The sequence below is a fragment of the Clupea harengus genome, chromosome 17 (assembly GCF_900700415.2).
Source record: "Clupea harengus chromosome 17, Ch_v2.0.2, whole genome shotgun sequence".
NCBI classification, from domain to species: Eukaryota; Metazoa; Chordata; class Actinopteri; order Clupeiformes; family Clupeidae; genus Clupea; species Clupea harengus.
This window is the reverse complement of record NC_045168.1, coordinates 16389217-16401716: the sequence shown is the minus strand read 5'-3', so window position 1 is coordinate 16401716 and position 12500 is coordinate 16389217. Positions and strand designations below refer to the sequence as shown.

At 51.2% G+C, this 12500-nt stretch overlaps 1 protein-coding gene across 1 annotated transcript; it reads left to right on the top strand.

Moving 5' to 3' along the window:
• Positions 1 to 351: 351 nt before the first annotated feature.
• ankk1 (ankyrin repeat and kinase domain containing 1) lies at positions 352 to 8538 on the top strand. The gene is made up of 6 exons (XM_012831569.2): positions 352 to 527; positions 986 to 1268; positions 2813 to 2961; positions 3075 to 3124; positions 4291 to 4446; positions 7334 to 8538. Exons 1-6 carry the CDS (start codon positions 352 to 354, stop codon positions 8536 to 8538), a joined length of 2019 nt encoding a protein of 672 aa, XP_012687023.2.
• Positions 8539 to 12500: the final 3962 nt, after the last annotated feature.

Genomic DNA, 12500 nt, shown 5'->3' with positions numbered 1-12500 from the left:
TGTGTGTGTAAATCATGCCTGTCGCCAGGGCGATAACTCAGTGTGGAACAGCCAGTTTGAAAAGCCTCGAGCAAGAACCCCCCCCCCACCACCACCACCACCTCCTCTCATTCCCGGCCCAAGGAACTGGCTCTGTAACATTTCTATGCAAATGAGCCTACAACCACCCCCCCCCCCCCTCCCCCCCAGGAAACATTTCAGAAATGCCGGTAAGTGTGTCACGCCTTGCTGTTGTAAGGCAGGAGGCAACAGCAAACACACAGACACTTTCTCTCTCACACACACATACGCACACACACACACTCTCTCACACACGCTAGTATCACATGGGACTATAGAGGAACCCTTCTGATGGAGTCCAGTGGTGGTGAGGGTCTGGAGAAGTTCCGCCTCTTCCGTCGGGACGACTTCGACAGCGACTGGGTGAAGGTGGCGGAGCGCAGCTTTGGACGGGTGTACCGCGTGAAGCTCAAGCTGCTGAGGGAGAGGTGCGCCCTCAAATGCCTCTCCACAAGCAGTCACTACAGGTACGCCACACACCTGCACACTCACAGATATGGTTTATTACAGGTTCCCAAAGACACGGGCAAATAACACACACACACACACACACACACACACACACACACACACACACACACACACACACACACACACGCACACGCACACGCACACTTAACACTTATGGCACAACACCTCAGTAATTGTTCAGAAGCGGGTCATTCTTAAACTCACTAACTCAGTTCAGCTGTGTAAACTATACTTACTGTCATGTTGAAACCAGTAGTTCAGTGAATTTACTTAATTTCTCTGCTTGCATCTCATGTAATACGATGCAATTCACAGACAACATGTGTGATGGCATTAGCATGCTATGTTCAACATGTCATCTTGTGTTTCCTCTTGTGTTTAGCACGAGCCATGTGTCCGCCATCTTAGATGTGATTAGATTAATCTAAGATCTAGTTTCCTTTTTCCCTCTCAGGGACATGACGGAGGAGGTGTCCAAGCTGGGCAAGGTGAAGTTTAACTACGTCACATCCGTCTATGGCGTGTGTGACGACCCCCCCTCCATCGTCATGGAGTACATGAGCAAAGGGTCTCTGGACCTGCTCCTGGCCAGCCACACGATCATGTGGCTCAAGAAGTTCCAGATGATCCACGAGGTCGTCATGGGGATGAACTTCCTGCACAGCACGGCTCCGCCCCTCCTCCATCTCAACCTGAAGCCGGCCAACATCCTGCTAGACGACCACCTACATGTGAAGGTCTGAGAGACGACCAGACCGCAGGACAGGACAGGGACAGTGAAGGTCTGAGAGACGACCAGACCGCAGGACAGGACAGTGAAGGTCTGAGAGATGACCAGACTGCAGGACAGGACAGTGAAGGTCTGAGAGATGACCAGACCGCAGGAGAGGGACAGTGAAGGTCTGAGAGATCACCAGACCGCAGGACAGTGAAGGTCAGAGAGACGACCAGACCTCAGGACAGGACAGTGACAGTGAAGGTCTGAGAGACGACCAAACCGCAGGACAGGACAGTGAAGGTCTGAGAGATGACCAGACTGCAGGACAGGACAGTGAAGGTCTGAGAGATGACCAGACTGCAGGAGAGGGACAGTGAAGGTCTGAGAGATGACCAGACCGCAGGAGAGGGACAGTGAAGGTCTGAGAGATCACCAGACCGCAGGAGAGGGACAGTGAAGGTCTGAGAGATGACCAGACCGCAGGAGAGGGACAGTGAAGGTCTGAGAGATCACCAGACCGCAGGACAGTGAAGGTCAGAGAGACGACCAGACCGCAGGACAGGACAGTGACAGTGAAGGTCTGAGAGACGACCAAACCGCAGGACAGGACAGTGAAGGTCTGAGAGAGGACCAAACCGCAGGACAGGACAGTGAAGGTCTCAGAGACGACCAGACCGCAGGACAGGACAGTGAAGGTCTGAGAGACGACCAGACCGCAGGACAGGACAGTGAAGTTCTCAGAGACGACCAGACCGCAGGACAGTGAAGGTCAGAGAGACGACCAGACCGCAGGACAGGGACAGTGAAGGTCTCAGAGACGACCAGACCGCAGGACAGGGACAGTGAAGGTCAGAGAGACGACCAGACCGCAGGAGAGGACAGGGACAGTGAAGGTCTCAGAGACGACCAGACCGCAGGACAGGACAGTGACAGTGAAGGTCTGAGAGATGACCAGACCACCTACATGTGAAGGTCTGAGAGACGACCAGACCGCAGGACAGGACAGGGACAGTGAAGGTCTAAGAGAGGACCAGACCGCAGGACAGGACAGGGACAGTGAAGGTCTAAGAGAGGACCAGACCGCAGGAGAGGACAGTGAAGGTCTCAAAGACGACCAGACCGCAGGACAGAGACAGTGAAGATCTGAGAGACGACCAGACCGCGGGACAGGACAGGGACAGTCAGCCAGGCTTATTTTATGACAACTGACAAGGTTCTCCTCTCATCTAGTCATCAGGACATGTAGTTAATGTGTGTATCCTCTCATCTTGTCATCAGGAGATAGTATAGTATAGTATATGTGTGTATCTGAGGATTTACTGTATATGTTCTTTGGTGCTGCCCCTGCTGTTGTAATTAGTCATAGAAAGAAAAAAAACAGACCAACAACAAACAAACATGACACGACCTGCCCGTGACCCGTGTGACAGCCAAAGCAGCACAGCAGCACGTCCACAGAAAGAGGCCGAGGGAAGGGAGTGGGTGTGTGTGTGTGTGTGTGTGTGTGTGTGTGTGTGTGTGTCTCCTGTTGAGTAGTCTCTCTCATCACTCTTCTCTCTGAAGATTTCAGATTTTGGCCTCTTCAAGTGGGAGGACAGTGCTGGCATGTCAGTCATGGAGCATTTAACTGCCAGAGGGAACATCAACTACGTGCCCCCAGAGGCATTCAACCAGAACCCCGACCCCCCCGGAACCAAATACGATGTTTACAGGTGAGAGGCAGCTGCAGAATAACTCTCAGGATTAATAATATTCATCGAGTCAGGATGGATTTGCATCGGGCGCTGTTTGATGTCTGCATGCTGCAACCCATTTGTTCCCGTAGCTTTGCTGTTGTCATGTGGGAGATCCTGACCCAGAAGAAGCCATACGCTGGTGAGTTCATGCTGCGCTGGGTTGGAGACGGCAGCTGGGCCCGCTAGTCACACGCCTCACCCCTCCTATTCTCTGTGTGTTCTCTGAGGGTTCTCTGTCTGTCTGTGTGTTCCCTGTCTGTCTGTGTGTTCTCTGAGTGTTCTCTGTCTGTGTGTTCGCTGAGTGTTCTCTGTCTGTGTGTGTGTTCCCTGAGTGTTCTCTGTCTGTGTGTTCTCTGAGTGTTCTCTGTCTGTGTGTGTTCTCTGAGTGTTCTCTGTGTGCGTGTTCCTGAGTGTTCCCTGTCTGAGTGTTCTCTGTCTGTGTGTTCTCTGTCTGTGTGTTCTCTGAGTGTTCTCTGTCTGTGTGTGTGTTCGCTGAGTGCTCTCTGTCTGTGTGTTCCCATCTCTGTCTGTGTGTTCGCTGAGTGTTCTCTGTCTGTGTGTGTGTTCCCTGAGTGTTCTCTGTCTGTGTGTTCTCTGTCTGTGTGTTCCCTGTCTGTGTGTTCTCTGTCTGTGTGTTCCCTGAGTGTTCTCTGTCTGTGTGTTCCCTGTCTGTGTGTTCCCATCTCTGTCTGTGTGTTCCCTGAGTGTTCCCTGTCTGTCTGTGTGTTCTCTGTCTGTGTGTGTGTTCCCTGAGTGTTCTCTGTCTGTGTGTTCGCTGAGTGTTCTCTGTCTGAGTGTTCTCTGTCTGTTCCCTGAGTGTTCTCTGTCTGTGTGTTCGCTGAGTGTTCTCTGTCTGTGTGTTCCCTGAGTGTTCCCTGTCTGTCTGTCTGTCTGTCTGTGTGTTCTCTGTCTGTGTGTGTGTTCTCTGAGGGTTCTCTGTCTGTGTGTTCCCTGAGTGTTCTCTGTCTGTGTGTTCCCTGTGTGTTCTCTGTCTGAGTGTTCTCTGTCTGAGTGTTCTCTGTCTGAGTGTTCTCTGTCTGTGTGTGTGTTCGCTGAGTGTTCTCTGTCTGTGTGTTCTCTGAGTGTTCTCTGTCTGTGTGTTCTCTGAGTGTTCTCTGTCTGAGTGTTCTCTGTCTGAGTGTTCTCTGTCTGAGTGTTCTCTGTCTGTGTGTTCTCTGTCTGCGTGTTCTCTGTCTGAGTGTTCTCTGTCTGAGTGTTCTCTGTCTGTGTGTTCTCTGTCTGTGTGTTCTCTGTCTGAGTGTTCTCTGTCTGTGTGTTCTCTGTCTGTGTGTTCTGCGGCTCCAGGGGCGAACATGACCGAAGTAATAATCCGTGTGTCGTCTGGGAAACGGCCGAGTGTGGAGAGGGTCCCTGATGACCAGCCCCCGGAGTGCCAGGACATGATCGCCATCATGCAGCTCTGCTGGCAGCAGAACCGGCAACACAGGCCAGCCTTCTCAGGTACCACATACACACACACACCGCACAACTGACCAATTATAGGCCAGCCTTCTCAGGTACCACACACACACACACACCGTACAACTAACCAATTACAGGCCAGCCTTCTCAGGTACCACACACACCGCACAACTGACCAATTACAGGCCAGCCTTCTCAGGTACCACACACACACACACACACACACACACACACACACACACCACACAACTGACCAATTACAGGCCAGCCTTCTCAGGTACCACACACACACACACACACACACACACACACACACACACACACACACACACACACACACACACACACACACAACTGACCAATTACAGGCCAGCCTTCTCAGGTACCACACACACACACACACCGCACAACTGACCAATTACAGGCCAGCCTTCTCAGGTACCACACACACACACACCGCACAACTGACCAATTATAGGCCAGCTTTCTCAGGTACCACACACACACACCGCACAACTGACCATAACTGACCGCCTAACCGCCCATTCAGAGGCCAGCCAGCTCAGATACCATATCCACACCCAACTACCCAATCAGAAGCCAGCCTTCTCTGGTACCACACCGCCACTACTTCAGTTCCAGTCTGACTGCCCAATCAGAAGCCAGCCTTCTCTGGTAGAACACTAAGTACTTCAGTGTCCCAAAGAACCTTTTTGCCATCTATCTCTCCTCTGCGATCTTTCTCTGCCAAAGTCCTCTGATGCTCATCTCCCTGTGTTGTAAGCTCTGTAGTCGTGCCCTTGCAAAACACATATCAGGCTTTGGAACGCTGGCCGCGCTCGCATCCCAGCATGCCCTGCTCCCCTTAGCTTCTGCATGCTGTACAGCGCCTGAAACGGAGTGTTGTGCCATCCATCATAACACCTTTGTAGTCGCTTGTAGTGTGCCCTGTTTTTAAAGTCACAGATAGGCCAAAACACTTTGAAGGACACTGGAATCTGATGAAAATTCTTAATTACACAGCGTCATATTTGCATCGGTATGCAGTTGACATGGCAGTCAGTTCACCAGCAGGTTCGTGATAAGAAATGATACATAAATCATTAGCATACATTAGCGGGGACTGAATCTAATATGGTACACAAATAATTAGCATACATTAGCGGGGACTGAATCTAATATGGTCGCCTGCGGCTGCTGTCTTAGTGCTATGTTGCATAATGGCTGCCTGATTACCAGTATGAATCAAGAAGGACAAAGAAGCACAATGCCATTGTGTAATTAACAGTCTTGTAAACACATGAGTGTCTACATTCTGCAGCTAGCTCAGCATTGTCAAGTCCTGTGTGACCTTGGCAAACAGGTTAATGCATTCTCTTACTTTACTGTGTAGATAGCTTGTTTTGGTTATCTTATTGCAATGCATTAGGCTCACAAGGCCTACTCTGACTGACTCCATTCGTTTCACTGTGGCACTAGGCCTACATTTCAGCCATTAGTATAGCCCCTTGCTCTGTTAGCATTCTAGCCCATGCAAACACTTTTTCTGTAGCATTATAAACCATGCCACCCTTGTTAGCGCTATAATGCTAGCTGGCCCAATTTCAGTGGCATTATAACATAAGAAACGTACTCATATTCATCATAAACCATGCTTAAGTTCTTCAAGGGTAATAGCCACTTACAACCCTCTCCTGTTAGCATTTAACCTAATTTAGCCCCCTCCTGTTTTAATTATAACCCCTTATAGCCAACTCCTGTTAGCATGTAACCGAATTTAGCTTGCTCATTAGTCCATGCTAACTCTGAGTTATAGACCGTGCCAATCCTTTTGTTCCAGACATCATCAGGGAGACGGAGATTCTGAGTGAGGTTCTGAAAATCCCTGATGGTGTTCGCGGGCGTAGTGAGTGCGTCCCTCGTTCAACATACATCACCGTGAAAGTAAGTTAACCTCATCATGAAACACACTCATACAGACAGACAGACACACACAAACTTTTATTAAGCTATCTTCCTGGTTCTTATTCTCGATCCTTATCCTGCCCCCCCATCTCCTACACCACCTCCTAATCCTGGGGTTAGAAAACCCCAGGAAACTTGAAGTCACATTCACACACACCACACACCACACACCACACACACACTCTCTGCCCAGACCGGGGAGAGTGCTGAGTCAGTGTGAGAAGAATTACTGGCCCAATCCCGATGCTCTCTTTCATTGCTAGCTGCAGCCTTCTCTCCCCGACCTCAGGACCAATGGCTCAGACATCTCTCCCATTTTGTCTGAGGACCACTTTTACTTGTCGTAGAAAAATTAAACACAAACATTTCTGTTGGCACAAGCCTGTATGTATAAACAAACAAGCAATTTCAAACAGTAGAAACAAGCAATTTCCATACTACATTAGTCCCATCCATCAACCTTTGTTTCCTCTTTCTCTTTTAAAGCCGCCAGCTCCACCACCTGCCTCAGGTTAGTGGCTTCATATTTCATCTGTGGGTGAATATTTTACCATTTATATTTTATTGTAACTTCATTGCAATATCTCATTCCATTTTTGTGGAGAAATTGTGGGCAGTCATCATTTCCAGAACATTATCTTTGGCCATCTACCTCTTGTACCCTGTATATACAGGATATAATCTCCTCTTCTACCCTGTATATACAGAATATAATCTCCTCTTCTACCCTGTATATACAGAATATAATCTCCTTTTCTACCCTGTATATACAGAATATAATCTCCTCTTGTACCCTGTATATACAGAATATAATCTCCTCTTCTACCCTGTATATACAAAATATAATCTCCTGGTATATCACGTCAAACTGTGACTGCGTATATGCCCTGTTTGTGCCCTGTATGTGCCCTATATGTGCCCTCTATGTGCCCCGTAAGAGTACTTCTCTGTTTCACCACAGATGGCGCCAGAGGTAGCAGCCCAGGTGGAGAGGACGGCCGCTCCCTGCTGCGTGCCGTGGTGAATGGAGACGCTGAGAGCGTGCGGGGGGTTCTGGGGACGGGTGGGCTGGTGAACGGGCAGAGCCAGCGCGGCTACACCCCTTTGATCGTGGCCGTGCTGCACAAGCACCACCACATCTGTGAGCTCCTGGTGCAGCGCGGGGCGGACGTGGCGCTCGGGGACGAGGACGACTGGACGCCGCTGCACTTCGCCGCCCAGAACGGAGACGAGCGCTCGGCCAGGCTCCTCCTGGAGCACGGAGCGCGGGCAGACGCCGCCGACAAGGACGAGTGGACGGCGCTGCACCTGGCGGCACAGAACGGGCACGAGGGGGTGGCGCGGGTGCTCCTGGCACGCCTTCCGGCCGTCGACATGCCAGAGGGGCAGCACGGACGAACGCCCCTGCACCTGGCCAGTGCCTACGGCCACCTGGGCATCGCCAAGCTGCTTCTGGGCCAGGGCGCAGACCCCTCAGTGCCCGACCGCGCCCAGGCGTGCCCGCTGCACCTGGCTGTGGAGGAGGGCCGCGTGCGCATGGTGCGTCTGTTGGCGGAGCGGAAGGCGGATGTGAGAAGCGCAGACGGGCGTGGACACACACCCCTGCACCTGGCGGCGCTGCGAGGGCACACACTCATCTGCCGGTACCTGCTGGGGCGGGGCGAGGGGGCCAACGTCCGGACGACCCAGGGCTGGACGCCGCTGCACCTGGCGGCACTGCGTGGGCACGGGGACGCGGTGCTGGCGCTGGAGGCGCAGGGGGGCGAGGTGGATGCCCGCGGGGGCGAGGGCTGGACCGCGCTGCACCTGGCCTGCCATCACGCGCAGGAGGAGGTGGTCACCCAGCTGCTGGCCGCGGGCGCACAGCCCAGCCTGGCCGAGGACGCCGGCTGGACGGCGCTGCACCTGGCCTCGCGTTCCGGAAGCTTCCCCAGCGTGCTGCAGCTCATCTCCCGCCAGGCCGACGTCAATGCCACCAACCACAGCCAGACCACGCCCCTGCACCTGGCAGCACAGAGAGGGTCCGCCACCATCATCAGGGCGTTGCTGCTCAACCACGCCAGTCGCAGCGCTCGCGATGCCCGCGGGCACACGCCCCTCGACCTCGCTTGCAGCAACGGCCACCAGGAGGCTGCCAAGCTGCTGGCACAGGACGAGGAGGGGTAAAACACACACACACACACACACACGCACACAGAAACACACACACACACCCAGGCTGTTAGCAGTCAGCCGAGCATGATGACAAACAATTAAATCATACTGGTGACCGGGGGAGGGCATTGATTGGCCTTTGACCTTCACCTTTGCATACCCTGCTCCTCTCCTGCCGTCTGCTATTCACACACACACACACACACACACACACACACACACACACACCTTGCTCCTCTCCTGCCGTCTGCTATTCCCATCAGGCCCCTCAGCTCATTCAGGGCTCTAGGGCTATTGATTGGTTGGGCTGAGCTCAGGTATTGCTGTACAATGTTGCACTCTGTGAACCAACGAACTAGACCCTAGGCATATTCTGTTTGTTGTCTTTGTTGTGTGCTGTACAAACAGCATACTGTACTGACATCCTACATTGTACCACAAAGCACTTTGGGAATTAGAAAACACACCGCCCAGAAGCCTGAGTCTTATTTTTTAGTTTTTCTTTTCTTTTGCTGAGGTAATAAACGTCGGTGGTGAAAGATGCGCGCGATTGTAAGCATTTAAACTGTGTAATATTGCCAATACCATAAAACTATGTATAATGAAGTCTCCATTTTGTTGCTATGTTTTCTGTTTGCCAGCCTTAAACAGAGTGCCTTAGGGGCTTCAGAATAAAGCTGAATGTCTTGCCTTTCAGTCAATGTGCCTTTTGCCATGCAGCCACAGCTAATTAAAGCAGTGTCCTACTGCCAGCGGGAACTCTGAGAGCTTTCAGCCATTGCAGGTGTGTGTGTGTGTGTGTGTGTGTGTAAGGGAAATGGTTTGGAAATCCATCATCAGCATTCCACCGGCCTGTGGTGGCTGACGGGGAGGCGATAACCGCTCTGACTGCATTCCCTCCGGCTCTCCCTCATAACAAACCCCCGCTGATAAAGAAGAGATTTCCTCCTCAGATCTGCCACCCCTTCCCCGACAGTACAATATAAACTCCATTTCCCAGAGCCCCCGCTCCCTTCACACCGGCTCCGCAGGGCATCCATCAGTCTTATCTGGCTCTATATTGTTTTCTGCGGCTCATACTGTTCCAGTCGGTGGCATGAAAAGGCTCTTCATTCGTACGCATGCCATAGCTCCACATCCATAAACTGCTCTTGACATGGCGATTGTGATTCTGAAAGAGGGTTGGAGAGATTTTCAGAGCAGCTAGCATCCAGCGATAAGAAAGCTATTGTCAGCTCCATTCTGCTGTCACCATCACTAATCTCCTCTGTGTAATTATACGGTGATATCACAAATACAGATTACATGTGCCACAGTGACAGCACGTGTGGAGCTACCCTGACGTTTATGGGGCAGACATGACAAACATCCTGAATCCAGCCACTGCAGAGAAATAAAAAAAAACCTATTTAATACATCTCTTTCAACCTGCACAGCTTTCTGAGGGCCGCATAGCTGGGTTTGAAATGAAGAGATATGGAAGCACAACGCTGTTGAAACAGTACGTGCTGAAGGACACACACACACAAACACACACACACGCCTGGCCTCTCTGGAGTGTGTGATCATTCTTGCCCGCCTGCCGCCGCCGCTGTGTGAAGTGGTGTGTTGGATGGGGCTGCAGCGCGTGGAGGCAGGCGGATGCTGGATGCTGGATGCGGTTGCCTGGCGCCTGAGAGGGTGACTAACGTAGCTGGGCGAGCGCAGCTCAGGTGTGCCGCCTCAGCACCTAATCTCCGCCGCAGCCCTGGGCACCAGCTGGGTAATTGATTGTGATCTGGCCGCAGCCCTGAGGAGCTCATCTCTCAGAGTGATGAGACCGGCTCCATCTTACCCTGTGGCATCTACACACACCCGCTCATCCCTACACACACCCTCTCATCTCCACACACCCTCTCATTCCTGTGGCATCTCCACACACCCTCTCAGTGGCACCTAAATCAGTCATTACTGCTCTGCTCCTTAATTAGACGTCAGTACTGCTCTGCTCATTAATTAGACGTCAGTACTCCTTAATTAGACGTCAGTACTGCTCTGCTCATTAATTAGACGTCAGTACTCCTTAATTAGACGTCAGTACTGATCTGCTCCTTAATTAGACGTCAGTACTGCTCTGCTCCTTAATTAGACGTCAGTACTGCTCTACCCCTTAATTAGACGTCAGTACTGCTCTACCCCTTAATTAGACGTCAGTACTGCTCTGCTCCTTAATTAGACGTCATTACTGCTGCTTAATTAGACGTCAGTACTGCTCTGCTGCTTAATTAGACGTCAGTACTGCTTAATTAGACGTCAGTACTGCTGCTTAATTAGACGTCAGTACTGCTCTACTGCTTAATTAGATGTCAGTACTGCTTAATTAGACGTCAGTACTGCTCTGCTCCTTAATTAGACGCCAGTACTGCTCTGCTGCTTAATTAGACGCCAGTACTGCTCTGCTGCTCAATTAGACGTCAGTACTGCTCTGCTGCTTAATTAGACGTCAGTACTGCTCTGCTGCTTAATTAGACGTCAGTACTGCTCTGCTGCTTAATTAGACGTCAGTACTGCTCTGCTGCTTAATTAGACGTCAGTACTGCTCTGCTGCTTAATTAGACGTCAGTACTGCTCTGCTGCTTAATTAGACGTCAGTACTGCTCTGCTGCTTAATTAGACGTCAGTACTGTTCTGCTGCTTCTGCACGTCCTGCCTGTCTGCTGCCTGTCACTCTGATTGAAGATCCGCCAGACCATAATTTCCTTTCGTAGGTTTCCTAGGTTGTTTTTCTGGAAGCCTCTCTGTCTTACTTTGCTAAAACATCAGTCTTGCTCCTGTCTGTCTGTCTGCTGATTGGTTAGTGTGCGCTCAAGGCCAGCCCATCGCCTGTCTGTCTGTCTGCTGATTGGTTAGTGTGCGCCACCTTCAGCATGCTCATGGGCTATTGTGTGTTTACAACCTTTCATGGAGGTTGAACCAATCAAATCCTTCTACAGCCTTGAACCGTGAACTCCAGCTTTAGCCACAGACACCACACACTTTCCACAGCATATATCAGTCCCTCACCCACTCACACTCCCTCAACCACACACTCACCTCACTCACCCACCCACACTCACTCAACCATTCACACACACTCACTCACTCACTCACTCACTCATACTTACTCACTCCCTCACTCACTCCCTCAACCACTCCCTCAACCACTCCCTCAACCACTCCCTCAACCACTCCCTCAACCACTCCCTCAACCACTCACACTCACTCACTCATACCGTCACGGCGGCTAAGGCCGAGTAAAACAGGTTTGGAACCAAAGGCAGACAAAGGCAACAAAGTATCTTCAAAAGGAGTATTTTAATAAACCTTTCAGCAGTATGAATGTCTTTCAAAAAACAGAGGCAGGAGATCCAACAGAAAAAAACAGCAAAGCTCAGAAGATACAAAACATGGGGATCTCAACGAGGCATGGCAGGCAGCATAAGACAGAAACATAAAAACTCACAGGCCAGGGCTAGATGCACAGTCCAAAGCAGTCCAATAAAACCCACAAAGGGTTAAATCCAAAGGAATCCAGGCAAAAACAGACAGGCAGGAAAAATGCAATAGGAAAACGTGGCAAGAGAGGTGTCCAGGTAAGCGAAGAGATAATCCAGCACTGAATGTTCTTCAGAGCACGGTTTAACACAGGCACTGATGAGGTCCAATTAGACACAGGTGTGTGACCAGGCACAGGGAAGAAACGAGGCTTCATTAGCAACAGGAGTGTTAGGCCAGGCACAGGGAAGAGATGAGGTCCAATTAGCCACAGATGTGTTAGACCAGGCACCTGGAAGAGTCAGTGAGTTAAGCATGGCAAACCTGAAGCGGGGAGAGAGAGGGAGAGAGAGAGAGAGCGCGCGCACACACACAAGACATGGGGCACATGACATAGAAAACATGGATCTGGCTCAGATCGTGACACATACTTACTCACTCACTCACTCCCTCACCCACTC